Here is a 19,065-nt window from a genome sequence, read left to right on the forward strand (position 1 = left end):
CTTCTGAAAAACATGTGCAATACCACTTCGTTACTTATCACTATTTTCTGACAGTAACCACAAAGATCAGTGAATCTGCAGTTTTGTGTCACTGAATTGCTAGATCAGTAATGCATTTTTATTTTTAAATAAAAATGAACACTATTCCTAGCCAGTGGAATGTTGGTATATACATTCATTATTTCCTGTTTATATCGAATTTCACTTCTCTCAACATGTATCAAGTATGTTATCTATAAAGTTTTATCTATAAAGTCACCTGTTCTAGGTGAACAGTAATTTGCACCATTATGTTCTTTTAAAGGCAAGAGGTGTGTGTTTGCTTTAAAGCAAAGTGTGGGATCACATCAGGTACTTTGCATAATTGTAGCAGCACTATTTAAGAGTCTGTCAGTTCTTCCAATATACAGTAATAAACTGGCATTTCTGATTTTAATTGAAATTCCAGTTTATAGTCTGGTTGGTGCAGGGCTGGCAGGGAGTTAGAATGTGGAGCGCAGGCTCTGGGAGGGAGTTTGGGTGCGGGAGGTGGCTCGGGGCAGCGGGTTGAGGCGTGGGAGAGGTGCGGGGTGCCAAATCCGTGGGGCGCTCACCTCGGGCAGCTCCCTGCAGGTGGTGACCTGTCCTGGCTGCTCATAGGTGGAGGCACAGCAGGCAGCTCTGCGCACTGCCTCCGCCCGCAGGCACTGCCCCCGCAGCTCCCATTGACCTTGGTTCCCAGCCAATGGGAGCTGCAGAGCTAGCACTCAGGGCAGGGTGGGGGCAGTGCACGGAGCTGCTGCCGCTTAGGAGCAACTAGGATAAGTCGCCGCTTGCAAGTAGCCGCCCGAGGTGAGCGCGCCCCAACCCACTGCCTCGAGTCCCCTCCCACACCCACAAACTCCCTTTGTGCCTGCGCACCCGTGCCGCGCCCCCGCGCACCCCCCTTGCATTCAAACTCCCTTCCTCTTAGTTAACTGTCATTTTTCACTTACCGGCACCCACTAGTTCCCCAACATGCTGGATAAAACAGTTTTACTGTAATGCCTTGTGTTTCTCAGGGCCTGAGCTGAGATATACAAAACTTGCCTTGGGCTGAAACTTGGTATACTAGCTCTTAGTGTTGATGAGGTGTTTTTTCTTTTAAAGAAATGGGAAAGAAATCAACTTGATTTGCTTGTTAGGTTTTGAAATGCGAAGCAAAACAACTTGTAGCGTGTGTGTTATCTCAAAAGTATCCTCCCTCCCTCCCCCTCATTTTTTAAACAGATATTTTTAAAGCCATTTGTCTAAATTGTAGACAAGTTCTTCTGGGTACATTAAGAAAAAAGTTATTCTTGCTAAGTTTAATTTAGAAACTTCTTTCAGTGCTTGATGCACTTTGGGCCCAAATACTCTGCACACGTAGTCTGAATAAAGTGTTATAGTCAAGGGAATAAAATCTTTCCCCCCATGTCATGGAGCTACTCTGAAACCACTGCTAATTTCTCAGTTGCTGCACCTCTCCTTCAGTGGGGGCTCTTGAAAGTGAATTTGTGTACACACAATAATAACTCGCCACTCATGAGCAGGACCATTAAAAGGACTGCAACAGGAGCCACTTGGATGGATCCTTGTACTTATACGCAGCCTCATTGAGGAGTTTTTCTTCTCTGGCCCAATATATTTCATGTTAAATCTGTGTGAATGCAGTTAGCAATTATAATCACTCTGTTTATTTAATATACATTTAACATTTCACAATATAAAGTATTTCAGAGTGACTAAGTCATCATGACCATGTCTCTCATGACAAATGTCACTGGGACTAACTGTCAATGAGGAATTCTTGAGTAAATGAGAACTCTGAATTAAAGATACTTGAAATGCATGAAATTACTGGTAAAAATATTTTTGTCTGAATGGTTTCTCTTCCTTGTTACTGGAATGAAAAGTGACGCTTGTTAAAGAGAAAACATAAAGGTTTCATAGGAGCCATTATATTCTTGGGGTTAAAACATTGCTAACAGAAACCTAAAAACAAGTATAATTTTTCATAGCTTTTGTAAACAAACATGGAAATTGCATGAAAAAATAAATTCAGTTTGTAGTTTATATGCTTAGTCTTGACAGAATTCAGTTGGATTTTTTATAATTTTGATGGATAATATCAATGTTTATTTTTATCTATTTACATTTTCACAGATGCAAGGAATTACGGGGCGGGGAATGTCAGGCAATTATTAAATGACAGTAGGCTCTGAGACTGTTAAACCATAGATTGTCAACATAACGTGTCAAAATATACAAAGGAAATATCCATAAATCAAAGTTCTTAAGCAGTGATTTTTTGTTTGGTTTTTTGTTTTTGTTTTGCTTTGCTTTGCCTAGCTGTTGTTGATGGAAATATTTTTGTCAGCTTCCATGTGTACAGTGAAATTGTTGATAAAAGTCTAATCCTTCTAAGCCTATTTATACTCTTACCTTTACTCAGGCTGCCATGACTTTATTTTTAAATGTGAGGAAATAAGGATAGATTGAAGGACCTATTTCTGGAGTCTTGTTTTGTTTACAAATTCCGCTTTGATTGGAGTTCTGTGAGGGATGACTGTAAACTCTGGTTCTTATGTCGCTTTGAGAAACACTATAAAGAGTGGTGGTGTTTAAAGTTTCTCATCTGTACTTGGGATATATGTTTGAACTGTATATATAATTTTATAGTGCAAGCTATTATTTGTTACTTTTTTGTATGTAAGATTGTAATTTAAAAGGCAAACATTCACTTTTTTGTTGTTGGCATTTATTGTATATTGCATACTTAGAATGTACATAGATATTTGTTTGTCTTTAAGGCCATGGTAGGTGAGGAGTGTGTAGGTGCCATCGTCTGCAAGTTGGATATGCACAAAAAGATGTTCCGCAGAGGTTATATAGCCATGTTAGCAGTGGATTCCAAATACAGAAGAAAAGGCATTGGTAAGAATAGCCTCTCCATGTTCTTATTCAAACTCTAATAACCCTGTTGGGATGGTTGTAACTTTTGGAATAGAAGATTGCCACAAAAATAACAAGCTTCTGCAGAGGTAAAAGATTGTTTTCCTAGAAAGCTTTTTTCTTTAATTCAGAATAACTTGAAGTGGTTTGGAGACTGTCTGCACTTACTATTGTCACATATTGTATTTTACAACTTTGGCTTTGCAATAACTAATTCTAGTTAGTTTTTCCAATGAAAAATGAAGAACAATTTTATTTCATTTTTTACTTGAACTTTTTTTTTTAAACTAGGAGGCTGTTTACCCAAGAAAAGTCCTATTTTCTGGTGGTAGCAGTCTCCCCAAAACCAAGTCTAGACAAGCAACATGTACTTGCTACCTTCCTGGAGAGTTCTTGATGTGCACTTAAATTCCTGGGTGTATTGAATAATTGGTAAATTTGGCATAAGTCTGAAATGAAAGATACCCAGAGACCTCAGTTTCTCTTGTAAAATGGCAGTGCCAAATAGCAAAAGAAATGGATAACTTGTGTACCCATGTTTGCACATAAACCTATTCCCAACTTCCTACTCACTATCCTGGTGAGCTGCTTTACTAAATTCTTCCTCTGACTCCTCTTGATCAAATGTGCCACATACTGCCCTTTGGGGAGCCATAAATATAGCTAATTACAGCATGTATACTTTAAAAAATCTCTTTTTTCTTATGAGGCAACCAAATTTGAGATAGTTGGACAGTTTCCTTAACATCCATGCCAGGAATTTCTTCCTTGTTATCTTTACTTACTAAATCAATGTTGAACTACTTTTTTTAATAGGCCATCCTGAAACATTGTCCTCTATTTTGCAAGTACTTTTGAAACTTAAAATGTATATGTCAGCATTTCAGGACAAGGATATGCTTTGCTACTAATTTGTTACAGAGCAGATTCTTGCTACCTATATGTTTTTAAAGTCTGTTTTGGTTATGGAGGACAGAGAGCATGACTTGCAACAGAAAAAATATAGGACAGTATTGTAAAATATTTCTGTTGTGCTTCTCCCCTTTCTCTTTCTGCAGCTCCTCCAAATATGGCACAACATCAAAACAAGTTTCACCCCAAGTGCACAAACAATCTTGAATGTATTCTTGGTTTTTATAAAAGCAAAATTTTGCCAATGTCTAACCTACGTAGGCTTTCAAGTTTGGGGCCAATAATGACTGTCCTAATATAGTCACAGTAGTATGTAGGGGAAAGGATACAGGGAGATCACTCTCACTCCTCTCCATCGAGCACTGTCATGCAGGAGGCACCCATAGTTTAGCTGCATATCCTTGGGAGCAACAAGGGGATGCCAACTAGTGCTACATTTATGACCACAAAGCATGCAGTCTGCATGACTTCTCCCCTTCTCTGCCTCTCCTATATTCTGTTCATGCAACATCAGAATAGCACCGGCTTCACTTCTTCTTAAAGTGAAGCAAATCCAAAGTACCTTCCCTCAGTACCTCTCAAGATGTACCCCCCCCCCCCCCAAAGAGTACCACCACTCAGGAGATTTACCTTTCCCTGTCCCTAGCATATATCAGACTTTGTGAGGTGAGATTTCATCCTCTATATCTATGGGGGGAGGGGTAGCTCAGTCCTTTGAGCATTGGCCTGCTCAACCTAGGGTTGTGAGTTCAATTCCTGAGGTGGCCATCTAGGAGTCGGGCCAAAAATCTGTCTGGGGATTAGTCCTGCTTTGAGCAGGGGGTTGGACTAGATGATCTCCTGAGGTCCCTTCCAACCCTGATATTCTATGATTTAGTTGGTATTTTAAATATACAATCTATAGATAGTTTCAGGGTGTGTTTTTCTTTTCTTTAAAGGGCAATCCTTTTGCAAGAGAAATGTTCCTCAAATATGCTTAAAGAGGGATTCCAAACATAAGTGCAACAAAAGGGAATCAAACAACTCTTGAAATGTATCTTTAAAAATATCCTCATATTTTACATAATAAACATGAGAGGCTTGTTTATAACACCATCCTGGCAAAGAAAAGACCTTCAGATTCCAAGGAGAAGCTTGTATATGTTATATAATACTTCTAGACCTATTATGTTCTCACGGGCACCATGTAGAAGTCTTTGCAAATACAGAATAGTTAGTATATATTTAAAGGCAATTTTAATGCAAAACCTTGAAAGCAAACAGTGAATCTGCAGTCCAGTTTCGGGTATGGTGATTATTATATGCCACTGTGCTGTGCATTGAAATGGAATATGTGGATGTAATAATATATGTATATAATAAAATTAGTCATCTGTAAATGGTAATTCTCTGAATGTAGATCTCTTTTTAAAAAATCGATACCTATATTTTACTTTAATGCTATTAATCTATTTTCCAGGTACAAATTTGGTTAAGAAAGCTATTTATGCCATGGTTGAAGGAGATTGTGACGAGGTAAGTTTTTTATAGGTGCTCAAAAATTTTGAGGGAGTACTCTGTGCAGTGTTTGTGGTGTTCTCCATAAACATGGATTTATTTTACAGGCATTCTTTTAGACACTTGATTTTCTTGTAAGCAACTCTTCCATTTATTGTAGGAGATGGGATACCTTCAAAAAGGCAAACTGAGGAGTATTTTTTCAAACTTAAGTTTAGTTAACTATAACATAATGTACAAATAATAAGAGTTAACACTTTTGATATTTACTACACTAAACAGTTAGATACATCTACTGAAGTTTGATTCATGTGCTCCGGGCTCCCAAACAGAATAAAGGCCACTGTTGAACAGAGAGAACTTGTTTTGGAATTTGAGTTGGTTTTTGTACCTAACTCTTCATTGTATTCAGGATATGTGAAGTTAAATACTGAAACAGAATCAACTGTAATACTGTAAAACATGGTGTTATCAGAGTATCATCAAATTGTCCAAAAGAAATCCATACAGAGTACTTCCCAATAACAAAGAATTATCACAAAATCATAGAAGTGATTTAGTGTGTATTCTCTTCAAAGAATTTAGTAAAACTATTGCAGTATCATAAAATCAAACTTTACTTTCTGTATCCTACATTTTGTTAATATCCCTTTGTATCTTTTTTGCAAAATTCTTCTAACTAGATGAAAACTTATGAGTTCTATTTGACTATATTAGAAGTAAATAATGTAGTCTTAATATGATTGGGTGAAGAGGAAAAATAAGAGAGGGAGAGAATAAGGTTCTTCACAGGCTGCTCTGTTTATTCCAGCTATCTATTCCTTAACACCCAATAGTATAGAACCATGAGCCTGTTGTCCTTAATGTAAGTGATTTAAAACACTAAATCATCTTCATAGTTCCTCAGGGAGGTTAGTCAGTCCTTTGATCTTTTTTGGATATCCTGATTAGCTGTGCACCCTGCTAATGCAGTATTTAGGTATGTTATGGAAATTTGAACTAAAAATTTCAGGTTTTCTTTAAAAAACAAAACAAAAAAATCCCTTCTAGGATATATTATATTTTGTATCTCTCTCTCTCCAAATCAAGGCTACTGATAAACTCTGCCACTTTTTGTATAATCCTTCTGAAATCTTGTTCCTTGTTATCCCCCTCATCCTTATTGCCAATATCTTGGACTATGCCATGGTCAGCTCTCATCTCAATTACTGCATCCTCTTCCTCTGGCCCTCTCATTTCTGGGATTGTGCCTCTCAATTATAACTCATGTGCTTCTGCTAAAATAGTTGTCCTCCCCCACAGCTCTTATCTCTACCTCCTCCTTGAGTGGTCTTCAGATTTTTTTCTATAGTTCATTGAAACCCTCCTTCTCCCCAGGGCCCTTCAGAGCTCTGCTTTAACTTCTCTATCACTTGCCTGCTTATGACTTACGCTTTGGCAACTTAATGAAGCTTGATAAGTCTCCATTTCCTTTTCCCATAAGCAGCTTCATGTCTTGTCCCATGTCGTCCTCTATTCTTGAAATATACTTCCCGATCCTGTCACTATACATCCCTTTCCTTGTTCAAATACCTCTTCAGTAATACCTCTTCAGTACTTGCTCATTTTTATCAGTCTTCATTGCTGATCTCCAGTATGGCCTTGAATATGATCACCATTTACAGAAAAATAGCAATATTTCCCCTGTTACATTAAAGATTGAGAGGTTCTTAGATACTATGGTATTTGTCACAACAGCCTTGTGATATAGGAAGTGCAATTATCACCATTGTTAGATGGGGAACTGAGACCCAGATAGGTGAAGCAGCGTCCCCAAGGTTACACAGGAAATTTGTAGCACAGCAGGGAGTTGTAACATGATCTCCTGAGTCACAGGCTAGTGCCCCAACCATCCTTCTTCATTAATAAATGATTATTTTTTCAAAATGAGAGGAACTAACAAGACCCATACATAATATTAAGTACATCTCATGAGTTTTTCCTATTGTAATCTTTGTGCTCCTTGTCCCATACCCCTTATTGTTTTTATTTATCACTGTGTAAAATTTAATGTCGACTACAAGTTCCTCAACACCTGGACCCTTCCATTTCATTTTTGTTAAATGCTGTGCCTCTGCTGTATAAATAATTTTCCATGTTAGGTCAATTATATACTTTTCAGACTGTCCCGTAAAATGTGCTACGTTCTAGGTTTCATTGTGATTATTATTATGCGATATTAACATATATAAACTATCTACAGTAATATAGCAAATATGTCTTGATATTTTTTCTCTTCCTTGGCACTAAGTCTGGGCGTAGGTGACTTCCTCCAGATGTTTGTGGTGCAACAATAACAACTTTGGTTACTTGAACCTCCTAATATATTTCAGAACCTCCTAATATATTCGCTCATGACCAGGATTGGAAAAATCCACAGACCTACTCATCACTGGAGAGTGGGAAGCTTCCCCTGATGAGCGAGGAAGCCCATACCACCCATTTCTGCAAAATTTAAGTTTTTTTAATTCTTATTTAAGTTTCTAGTCCTTATGATTGGTACATAGCCAAGCAAGTATGAAATGATGCAGCATTAGAGCTTGTCTTCCTGAGCCTATAGATTGCTGCAGTACCTCTGCTGCTGTTAGTTTTTTTCCAATCAGTGGCAGAGAGAAATTAACAAATATTGTTCAGTTTCACTGCTGCTTCTCAGAATTGTGAACAGTAAGGGAGAGAAATGTAAAAAATCTTATTTTTCTTCAAAAGCGTGCTTGAAAAATGAGCATGTTGTCCCATGTGCAAACATCAGGTTTTCCCAAGTGCCTGTTTGTTCACCCACTTAAAGATGTTTAGATGCATCTTTGAAACTTTATCTGTAAATCTTACCTTGGAACAAAGGTGACGAAAATACCATGTTCCCGTAGTACTTGGGCAAGTAACCTGACAAGTTTGTACAACACCTTTCAGAGTATTGAAGAGCAAAGGGTAGATCTTAGGGAACAGCAGGTGAACTATGATATACATTTAGTACCTAAAGTATATGGTGGTGCCCATTCGTGGTGTTTGAAAGTTTGCTGCAACAGCATAATGGTAGCTGTAAAAAGTTTCATCTCTGTTTTGCTTGCTGGTGATAACAAACTAGGCAAACATACAAAGTCCCAAGGTAGAATAGGCTATCTGAGGCCTTGTCTACACTACCGTGGTAAGTCGATCTAAGTTACGCTACTCTAGCTACGTGAATAACGTAACTGGAGTCGACGTAGCTTAGGTCGACTAACCACGGTGACTACATTGTGCTGTGTCGACATGCTCCTGTGGACTAGCCTCTTCTCATTCCGATGGAGTAGACTGGAGAGCGCGCTGCCGTCGATTTAATGGGTCTTCACCAGACCCGTTAAATCGACCCCCACTGCGTTGATCACAGCAGCGTTGATTTTCAGTAAGTGAAGGCATGGCCTAAGGCACTTTGTGCTTAACATACTTTGGTCAAAAGGCCATTTTGAGCTAGAGGTAAAATTTAAGTCCAAATCAGCAGAGTTTCTCAAACAGGGGTCGCCGCTTGTATAGGGAAAGCCCCTGGCGGGCCGGGCCGGTGTGTTTACCTGCCTTGTGCGCAGGTCTGGCCGATCGCGGCTCTGGGCCAATGGGACCTGCTGGAAGTGGTGCGGCCCCGTGCCACTTCCAGCAGGTCTCCTTGGCCCGGAGCAGCAATCCACAGCCAGTGGGAGCCGCGATTGGCCAGACCTGCGCATGGGGCAGGTAAACACACCGGCCCGCGCCAGGGGCTTTCCCTGCACAAGCGGCGACCGCTGTTTGAGAAACCCCAAACTAGTGTTCATGTGTGTAAATTTAACATTCTGGCAAGTCCCTAAATTTCACTAATGTAATTTTTGACATTGATTTCCTGAGATACTTAATGATAGTGAATTTTGATGATGATAATTCAAGATTGTGGACTAAAGATTTTGGGGAACTAAATGAGGCAAAGTTTATAGTAGATTATGGTAAATTAGCATAATTTATTGGCGTGATCTGAGAGCAATATGTAGAAAATGTGGTCTACCAGAAACAATTTTAAAAGCTATGCCTCTGAATTACATAATTACATGAATTACTGTGACTGTATTTGCATAGCCCCAAACTGTGCTAAAAGTGAAAACTCAGTGGTTTGATAAAAAGTCAGATATGTCTCTCGCTTTTTGATTTCATGAATACTCAACTGCTTAGGTGCTATAAGCATTTCATTAGTAAAATATCTTGGGAGGGTATTTTCAATGACTTTCAATGGGAGTTGGCCACTTAACCACTCTGTGTTTGAAAACTCCCCTTAATGCAGATCTGGCTGAAAAATTGCAGCACTTAGGGCCATCCTATAGATTTGTTTTACCTTCTTGAGGGAATTTGATTCTTTAAAGCAAAAAATGGATTGCCCGTTAACGTCTAATCTTTCATAGTAATCTAAGTATAACATTTAGTACTTGCACAGTGTCTTACATCTTCATAGCACTGTATAACTGCTAACTAATCAAAATAAATTGGCAGAACATGCTAAAAATACTTAACATTCTCACAATTTTTCTGAAAGTTAGGAAAGAAAATTGCTTATACAAAATGTGAAAAGGAATTGCAGCTTTTCACAAGCAGCCTCACTGAACCAGATAACATGCCACAGCTGAAAGTCACCATGAATGCTATTACCAGCTAGGTTGGTCTTTAGCATCATAAATACTCCTACTAAACAATAAAGTGTGACACTTTATTTATCTCACTGGGATCATAACTTTAAGTCAGCAAAACTTGAGTCCAGGAATCTAGTTGCATGAAATGTTGCATCATAATGTGGCCTTTTTATTGTATATGTTGTAAAGGATGATGTATGATATCATGAAATATTTCAGATTATTCATAGGAAATATGAACCTTCTTCAGAAACTTTATGCATCTGGACTCATGCAGATGGATAGAGGAGATGCTGATTCTGTGTTATTAAAAGAATTAACAGGCATACTTGTACATCGAAAGCATATTGGTTGTAGGAGATGCTCTAGGACAGAAGTGAGTGGGAACACTGAACACACAGTCTTGCATTTGAAACTGAATACAGGAATGGGACAAGTCTTTGCACAGCCTCACCCCTCCAAACCAAATGAAACATGAACAAAAACAACCAAGAGAATGTAATTGGGCTTCTTGATTATGTACAGAGATACATTCCAGTATCACTTGCATATCGTTTATTCAAGCAGGGTGACTTAGGTCCTTCTTGTCTGCAAGGTACATATATCTTGTTTGTTTGGTGTTTAATATTAAACTTTTTCCAGCAGTATAGTTGATCAATTTTATACTTAATTGAAGGTTAAAATTACACGAGATTACACTAGCCTTCTAAACTGGAAGTATCAATAGTAATGAGATGGCATGGTCCAGTGGCCAAGGCACTGGCTAGGAGTAACGAGGCCAGGGTTCTATTCTTGGATGAACCAGTAATTTGCTGTACTCTAATTATTTAATCTATCCCCTTCAGTTTTCCCATCTGTAAAATGGGGACAAAAATACTTAAACCCTCAGATTCCATGGTTATGTGTGTTATAAAAGAACCTAGGTAGAGCTGCTGTTGCTTTGTAGAGCATCAGAAGTCAGCCTTTTTGTTTTTCTTCTCCACCCTGAAAAAGCTGGCATTTTTAAAATCAGAGCTCCCTGCCTTATTTAATTTTTTCAGTAATTTTTCACTTTGTATGACACTATCTATCCCTTCTTATGGTCTGATGTAAACAAGTGTACTTCAATATTGTCTATTTCATTGCGTCTTGGAGAATGGAGAACTGAAGTATTGGGATTCCAGCAAACCTGAATTTCAACATTTAACCACTCTTAAATAAGTGACTTGCAGGTGTGGTTGGCAGCCCTTTGGCGTTGCTTGCAAGTCGTCATGAATATGCAAAGTGGAAACTGGACACAGGCATGTTATATTACTCCACCAAGTTGCTAAACTTTAGTGAGAATGAATGCTGTTTGTAGACAGATTTCAAAAGACAAGGAGCTTCCTGCTCAGTGTTACTTATGTGGGTCATATTTCCTGACCTCTACAATGCTTGGCTTTAATCTGAGCTCAGAAGCAATTTAAGGCTTTTAATTGTAATTAAGTAGAAAATAAGGATTGATTCTTTAGTTCTAAGTTACTACTATTTCAATAAGTGATTGAGTCAATGTTTAGTTAATCAATTCAAATTAATATGGTAGTACTAATGAGCCCAGTCAGAAGTCCTGATAATATGTTTCCAGTGAAGTACAAGGTGTATTGAAAACCAGAAACTCAATGTCTAATTCTTCCAGGAGGCTTAGAATTGAATTAACATGTCTCACAAATATAGATACAGCAAACTGACCACCATGTTTTAATCACCCTGGATATTATTATTTTTTTTAAATTTTACATCAGTTGGTCTTTGCTTATTTAAAAAAATGAATTATTTTAGCCTTCTCTTCCTTTTAATTTTCCTGCGGTGCCTATCCCAGGATGTGGTTTATTTGTGGGGGGATTAAGGTGGGGATGAATGGCTGGAATATGTGGTCGGAGATGTTTTAGATTTGGCCATTAGTCAAACATGTAAATTGAATGGCTATGTATTACGTTTTAGTATACGCATTCAGAGTTTATGGTGAGCACATTTTAAATTAAAGTGGCTGCTTTTACATTTGGGCCCTGTCTTTTCCATTGTCTTGTATTTTGTGTAGCCATTTCTACCTGTGCAAAGTGGATGTGAAATGCTACGGTTTGACAGCTTTGGAAGCTCTTTCTTGAGCTTCAACAAGAGAGCTGATTCCTAGTTTGCTGCAAATATTGTGCAAAATGTTGCTTTAATTCTGTGGTCTCTATAGCATGCACATCATTATAGTATTAAATGCTTTTTTGTATTTAATACGTAAATTCACTTGATCATGGATTAATCTGTAATCTGAAGAGCTTGTCATTTTCATTTTGGTGAGCAAATATTGTGTGTTCTTGTGCATACACAAACCATTTTTAGTGTTAAAATAAGATCTGCTTGAGTTTTGGTTGAATTTTGTGAAAATGTGTGTATATTTTACAAATTTAGATGAGGGCTAGATTCTCTGATGTGCCAGTGCTCTGCTCAGTGCAGCTGAAAAAAGGGGAAGAAGAGTGGAACCAATGCTGATTTTATGACAGCTTTGTACTCCTCCATATCTGGGGCCAATTTGGCTCTCAGTGTAACTTGGGCCAGGCTCAGGTTTGCTGTCATACTTTCCAGGGGGCCTTTCCACATCCAGCAATTGCCAGAGCACAAGGGAATAGAAAAAAACAGCTCTTCATGCTCATCCTGTGTCATTAGTGTCTGGGAGTGGTGTAGGGCAAACTGTGTGACACTCGGGAATTTCCCTATATAGAATCTAATCCACTCCCCTGCACTCATGACAGGACTAAGTATTATCTAGACCATCCCTGACATGTTTGTCTAACCTGCTCTTAAAAATCTCCAGTGGAGATTCTACAACCTCCCTAGGTAATTTATTCCAGTGCTTAACCACCCTGACAATTAGGAAGTTTTTCCTAATGTCCAATCTAAACCTCTCTTGCTGCAATTTAAGCCCATTGCTTCTTGTCCTATCATCAGATGTTAAGAAGAACAATTTTTTCCATCCTTCTTGTAATGACCTTTTATGTACGTGAAAATTGTTATCATGTCCCCTCTCAGTCTTCTCTTTTCCAGATTGAACAAACCTAATTTTTTCAATCTTCCCTCATAGGTCATGTTTTCTAGCCCTTTAATCATTTTTGTTGCCCTTCTCTGGATTTTCACCAAGTTCTCAACGTCTTTCCTGAAATGTGGCGCCCAGAACTGGACATAATACTCCAGCTGAGGCCTAATCAGCACGGAGTAGAGTGGAAGAATTACTTCTTGTATCTTGCTTACAATACTCCTGCTAATACACTCCAGAATGGTATTCACTTCCCCCTCCTCCCCCCCACAGTGTTATACTGTTGACTCATATTTAGCTTGTGGTCCACTATGACCCCCAGATCCCTTTCTGCAGTACTCCTTCCTAGACAGTCATTTCCCATTCTGTACATGTGCAACTGATTGTTCCTTCCTAAGTGCAGTACTTTGAATTTTATCCTATTTACAAATGCAATAAGAACTTCAGACCATTTATCCTGTTTGTCCAGATCATTTTGAATTATAATCCTATCCTCCAAAGCACTTGCAACTCCTCTCCGCTTGATATTGTCTGCAAACTTTATAAGTGTACTCTCTATGCCATTATCTAAATCATCGATGAAGATATTGAACAGAACTGATCCCAGCGGGACCCCACTCATTATGCCCTTCCAGCATGACTGTGAACCACTGATGACTGGTTTTCCAACCAGTTATGCACCTACCTTAGAATAGCTCCATCTAGGTTGCATTTCCCTAGTTTATTTATGAGAAGATCATGTGAGACAGTATCAAAAGCTTTAAAGTCAATATATACCACGTCTACCACTTCCCCCATCCACAAGGCTTGTTACTCTGTCAAAGAAAGCTATCAGGTCAGTTTGATACGATTTGTTCTTGACAAATCCTTGCTGACTGTTACTTATCACCTTATTATCTTCTAGATGTTTGCAAATGGATTGCTTAATTATTTGCCCCATTATCTTTCCGGGTACAGAAGTTAAGCTGTCTGGTCTGTAATTCCCCGGGTTGCCCTTATTTCCCTTTTTATAGATTGGCACTATAATTGCCCTTTCCAGTCTTCGGGAATCTCTCTCGTCTTCCATGACTCTTCAAAGATAATTGCTAATGGCTCAGCTATCTCCTCAGTCAGCTCCTTAAGTAGTCGAGGATGCATTTCATCAGGCCCTAGTGACTTGAAGACATCTAACTGTCTAAGTAATTTTTAACTTGTTCTTTCCCTATTTTAGCCTCTGATCCTACCTCATTTTCACTGGCATTCACTATGTTAGACATCCAATTGCCCCCAACCTTCTTGATGAAAACCGAAACAAAGAAGTCATTAAGCACCTCTTCCATTTCCACATTTTCTGTTATTGTCCAATCCCCTCCATCCCCCCCGTCATTGACCTGTCCTTGGTCTTCCTCTTGCATCTAATGTATTTGTAGAATGTTTTCTTGTTCCTCTTATGTCTCTACCTAGTTTGATCTCGTTTTGTGCTTTGGCCTTTGTAATTTTGTCCCTACATAATTGTTATTTTGTTTATTTGTTTATATTCATCCTTTGTAATTTGACCTAGTTTCCACTTTTTGTAGGACTCTCTTTTGATTTTTAGATCACTAAAGATTTTGCCTGGTTAAGCCAGGATGGTCCCATGCCATACTTTCTTTCCTACGCAGTGGGGTAGTTTGCTCTTGTGCCCATAATAATGTTCTTTGAAGAACTGCCAATTATCTTCAATTGTTTTTCCCCTTAGACTTGCTTCCCATGGGACCTTGCCTACCAACTCCTTGAGTTTGCTAAAGTGCATTCTTGAAATCCATTTTCTTTATTTTGCTGTTCTCCCTCCTACCATTCCTTAGAATCATGAACTCTACCATTTCACGATCACTTTCACCCAAGCTTCCTTCCACTTTCAAATTCTCAATACAGCAGAAAACAGCCATTTTAGAGGTCTGGGATCTGCCTAGAATTTTGATTTGAGTTTGTACTTCTTTTTCTGTACATAAAAAATGTTCATGTAAATATTTGTTCTAACAAATGTTCATGGAAAGCTAAACTTGGATCTCTTGCCATATCTGTTTAATCACGTAGCTAAACTTGTTTTGGGCAAAGTGTAATTAGTTTACAAAGGTTAGAGCATTCTTTGAAAGAACTGAAAGGGTACCATGTGACTTAGGTATCTAGCCATTCAATTTGAATAATAAATTCCAAATATCGAATACTTGATTGAAGCAATACAGCAAACAGATGAAATTTGATTGCACAAAACTTTAATCGATGTTGAATAACTGCAACATTTTTAAAAATTGGGTTCTATTTGGACAATTAATTAACCGAAAAACTAAATTCTATCAACAAATTGTTTATGGGTTAATTGCCCCCCCCATTAGTCGATTAATCTAGAAGAGTTTTAAAAGCGAACAGATAGCTGTGTAAATAATTTTTCTGAAACAATGCAACTCTTCTCAAAATTGACTTATTTTTTTTCATTGTCTTTAAAGGTTGTCTTGGAAACAGAGATCACAAACAAGTCTGCTTTGAAACTTTATGAAAATCTTGGTTTTGTGCGAGATAAGAGGCTGTTCAGATACTATTTAAATGGAGTTGATGCACTGCGTCTTAAACTGTGGCTGCGTTAAAAGAAACCATCACATCAATCAACTGACTTCCCAACAACACAGAGTTGTCCTTTGCATGCAATGCAATTTGTACAGAATTGCTTTGCAGGTGGACTTTGTAATTTCCATGCAGCTCTTATCTGTCAGTGTCTCATTGAGTGTCGCACATATTTGTTGCACTTTGGCATGGCGCATTTGTTCTGAATTAAAACAGATTGTTTCAAACTTCGAGTTCTTTTGGTACCAGCAAGATGTGCCAGTTGATAGCCAAGATATGTTCATTCATTTGCAAGTCTACTGACTGTATTACATACATAGTGAACACTTGATCAAAGAAACTGTATGTGGAACGCAACGCTTGGTTCCAGAAAAAAGCCAATGTAGATTGTAAAATTCTATAAGTATACTAACATTTCATACAAAACTTGCCATAGTTTTCTGGAAAAAGGCTTCAATTTTAGGTTTTATTTTCAATATTGACTTTTCCATTCTTAAATATTGGTACCTCAGTGATTAGTGAATGAAAAAATGTATTGTAGGGTGGGGTGTGTGTTACAATGAGTAACAGTAACAATTAAATTGCGTCTGCCAGTGCCTGTATAGATAAGTATATTTGTCTTCACCTCTAATTTTTGAGTGCATGCTTTTTTTCTTTTACTTTTTTCAATTGTCTTTGCAAGCAAACTTCTGCTTTTATTTAAATTCTGAATTTGATAATAAATTATTTCAGATTTTTATAATTTGGATACTTCTCCCAGAAAAGGGTTTGGAAAGCCCGTCTTTTCTTATAGCAAGAAGTGTTAAGCTATTTTGAAAAACCTTGAGTAGCTGCTAAAAAAAGAACCTGATGTTCACCAGTAAATCTCTGCTGGTTTTGGATGCACTTTTTCTTTAAAAGAGGGATTTTAAAAAAGTATATAGAAAATTAATGTAAATTGGTATGATTTTATTTAATCAAAATTATCACTAGAAGCTCTGAGGAACAGCTTTTTTAAAATAGAACAATTTTTTTCACTTTGATTTGGATTCAGATTGCTTTGCTTCAGTGTTCTAAAATGCTTCAATCTTCGGTTCTAGATCTTTGAAATAAATGTCAAGGTGTATTGTATCCATTTTTAGCTGCTCTCACCTTCTCAAAACTTATTTGAGATAAGTTATGGGGGGGGTCTTTTTTTTTCCGCCCTGCCCCTTTAAAATAAATGTAGCAGGGAAGGGACTTCCCTTTTTTAAATGGGATACATAGGTCTTACCAAAAGCCGTCAACTTGTTCAGCGGTAATGCTGTGTTTATGCTCTCCTGATTGACCAGTGTGATATATGACCAACTTTATAAATGGATTGTATTTCATCCTGAAAAAAGATGACATTGGTTTATTTATATAAATGGAAGAACCTAGGCAACCCATGAAAAAAAGATGAACTCTCAATGAGTCTGCTCTTCTGTACTGAGTGTAATCTTCAGATTTGCCTTATTACACTGTGTTTTTAGGGTTTGGTTAGAGTCATGTTTTTTAATTGTTATAATTACTGTACATTTAAAAACCCTACCTCCTGTAATGTTTGGAAAAGATCCCCTTGCAGGAAAACTGGATTTAAAGGAAAGCCAGCCTTATTTTGCACAGACGAACGTTCACATGGTGACAGGCATTTCTCACCATGTACAAATTGTGAATTGTATTTGAAAATAAAGATTTTTTTAAATTAAAATTGGCACGTGGAAGTTCTCTGCTTGTGGACACCATTTGTGCTTTTCACTTTTTCCATTTCAAAAATGAAATGAATCCTCTAAAATGGTGCCAGAATCAATGTAAATTGAAGACTCTTATTTACAGAACAGGTATGTTATGGTCAGCGGCAGTGCATGTTTCTACCATACTGCCCTGTAATGTAATTCATGCTTGTTCTGATTCAAAAACTTCTAGGGATAAGAATATTGTTGACTCTGCTTAATCAATCATTGCTTGGCCTCTTGTGAATATACTGTCAATAGGTGCCAATTGTAGTTAAGATTTCAGTGATATGGACTTCAGTCCACTAGAAACTGAACCGTCACCACAAACTTGTTTCCAATATGTGTTTTGGTGTCCTATCAAATGGTAACTGCTTTGGTTCATTTGGCACTAATATCCAGAGAGGAGATACTTCATGTCCCGTTACCAACTGTTGGAGACTATGTAGGGGGTCCAGTGTTGGAAATTGCAAACCAGTCTGTCTTGTTTCATTGTTTAAAAAACAGCAAAAGAGAAGTCCTTTGCTGGTCAAATCTGAAAACACCTACTATTTTAAATATTAAAAGCAGATTAAAACCTAGCTTACAATAGCTCATACAGGCTGTTGCACAAATACCACTTTTGAGCAAAATTCAAATACAATTCCGTCTAGCCGTGGCAAGAAGTGGTTCTCACCATGCAAACTTTCAGAATGCTGAGCAAAATGGGTGCAACTTTCTTTTAAAAGTGTGCTGTCTACAATAGTCTAATATTGCTACTGTATCACACAGCGCTCACTACAGAAGATACTGAAGCTGTACACATTGGTATTCAAAAAACTGGTAGTCTCACTTTGTAGCATGGGGGGAATGTCATTAACATGAAAACAGTTCAAATATACTTCAAATAGAGTCTAGCAAAAAAAGGCATAATCAGGGTTTCTTGGGGTTCTTTGTCTTTGTTGCCAAGACATGGTCCCTGCCCCTTTTTGCATTGACAAATCTAAACTAAGGAGTTGGTATTAAGTCACTTTTATGTTTAACTTTGTATTGCCTGAAAGACTATTCGCTGACATGTCAGAGATGTGTGCATTACAGTGCTTAAAAAAGAAAAAAAGTTACGACTGTCAGGCGCACCACTAATCTAATTGGCATTGCATAGCACATCACAGTTTCAGTGCACCACAAGACATCACTAAAACGGAGTGCTAAGTTACCAGGTTTTCAGGTTTTATAGAAATGCGACCATAAATTATATTGGAGTTCGGGGCTCAGGCGGGTAGCTAAAAAATATCAAGTGTATCTCAAAATATTGGACTGCTGTTTTGAGTGGATTATGTTCTTCTGTCCTTTATCCTTTGGCAAGAACAAGAACCAGTGGGGTTATGGAATGTGCAAGCTGTCTAAATAAGATGCAGTCAAATAAAATATGGTTAAGTTGTTTATGCATTTCTTTTTAAATGCACGTTTTAATGTTCTAGTTTGATTATTTTTATTGCTCGTAAAAACATTCATAATTTCTCTGTGTTTTTACTATCTCATAGAGGAAAAATAGAGAAATATTAGTAAGTGAAAATTGTACTCTTAACCCCTTCATACAGCTGTATGTTTTTGATTTCCAAATCTAGTTCAGAATCATGTTGAATATTATTTATATGAGCGTCACTTCTATGGATGGACTACAATATACGATTGTTTGCATTATGCATCAATTAGT

The 19,065-nt window shown here is 37.7% G+C and overlaps 1 protein-coding gene across 4 annotated transcripts in view; it reads left to right on the forward strand.

Annotated features, from left to right (window-relative positions):
• NAA30 (N-alpha-acetyltransferase 30, NatC catalytic subunit) overlaps nt 1-18,797 on the forward strand; it is a 28,567-nt gene extending 9,770 nt beyond the window's left edge. For all 4 annotated transcript variants that reach the window (XM_045015390.1, XM_045015391.1, XM_045015388.1 and 1 more), the window contains 3 exons: nt 2,811-2,934; nt 5,324-5,379; nt 15,525-18,797. In XM_045015390.1, coding sequence (XP_044871325.1) covers nt 2,811-2,934; nt 5,324-5,379; nt 15,525-15,662 — 318 coding nt within the window. In that variant the 3' untranslated portion in view covers nt 15,663-18,797. The remainder of the gene's footprint in view (nt 1-2,810; nt 2,935-5,323; nt 5,380-15,524) is intronic.
• The last annotated feature ends 268 nt before the right edge of the window (nt 18,798-19,065 follow it).

The sequence above is a fragment of the Mauremys mutica genome, chromosome 4, assembly GCF_020497125.1.
Source record: "Mauremys mutica isolate MM-2020 ecotype Southern chromosome 4, ASM2049712v1, whole genome shotgun sequence".
Lineage (NCBI taxonomy): Eukaryota > Metazoa > Chordata > Testudines > Geoemydidae > Mauremys > Mauremys mutica.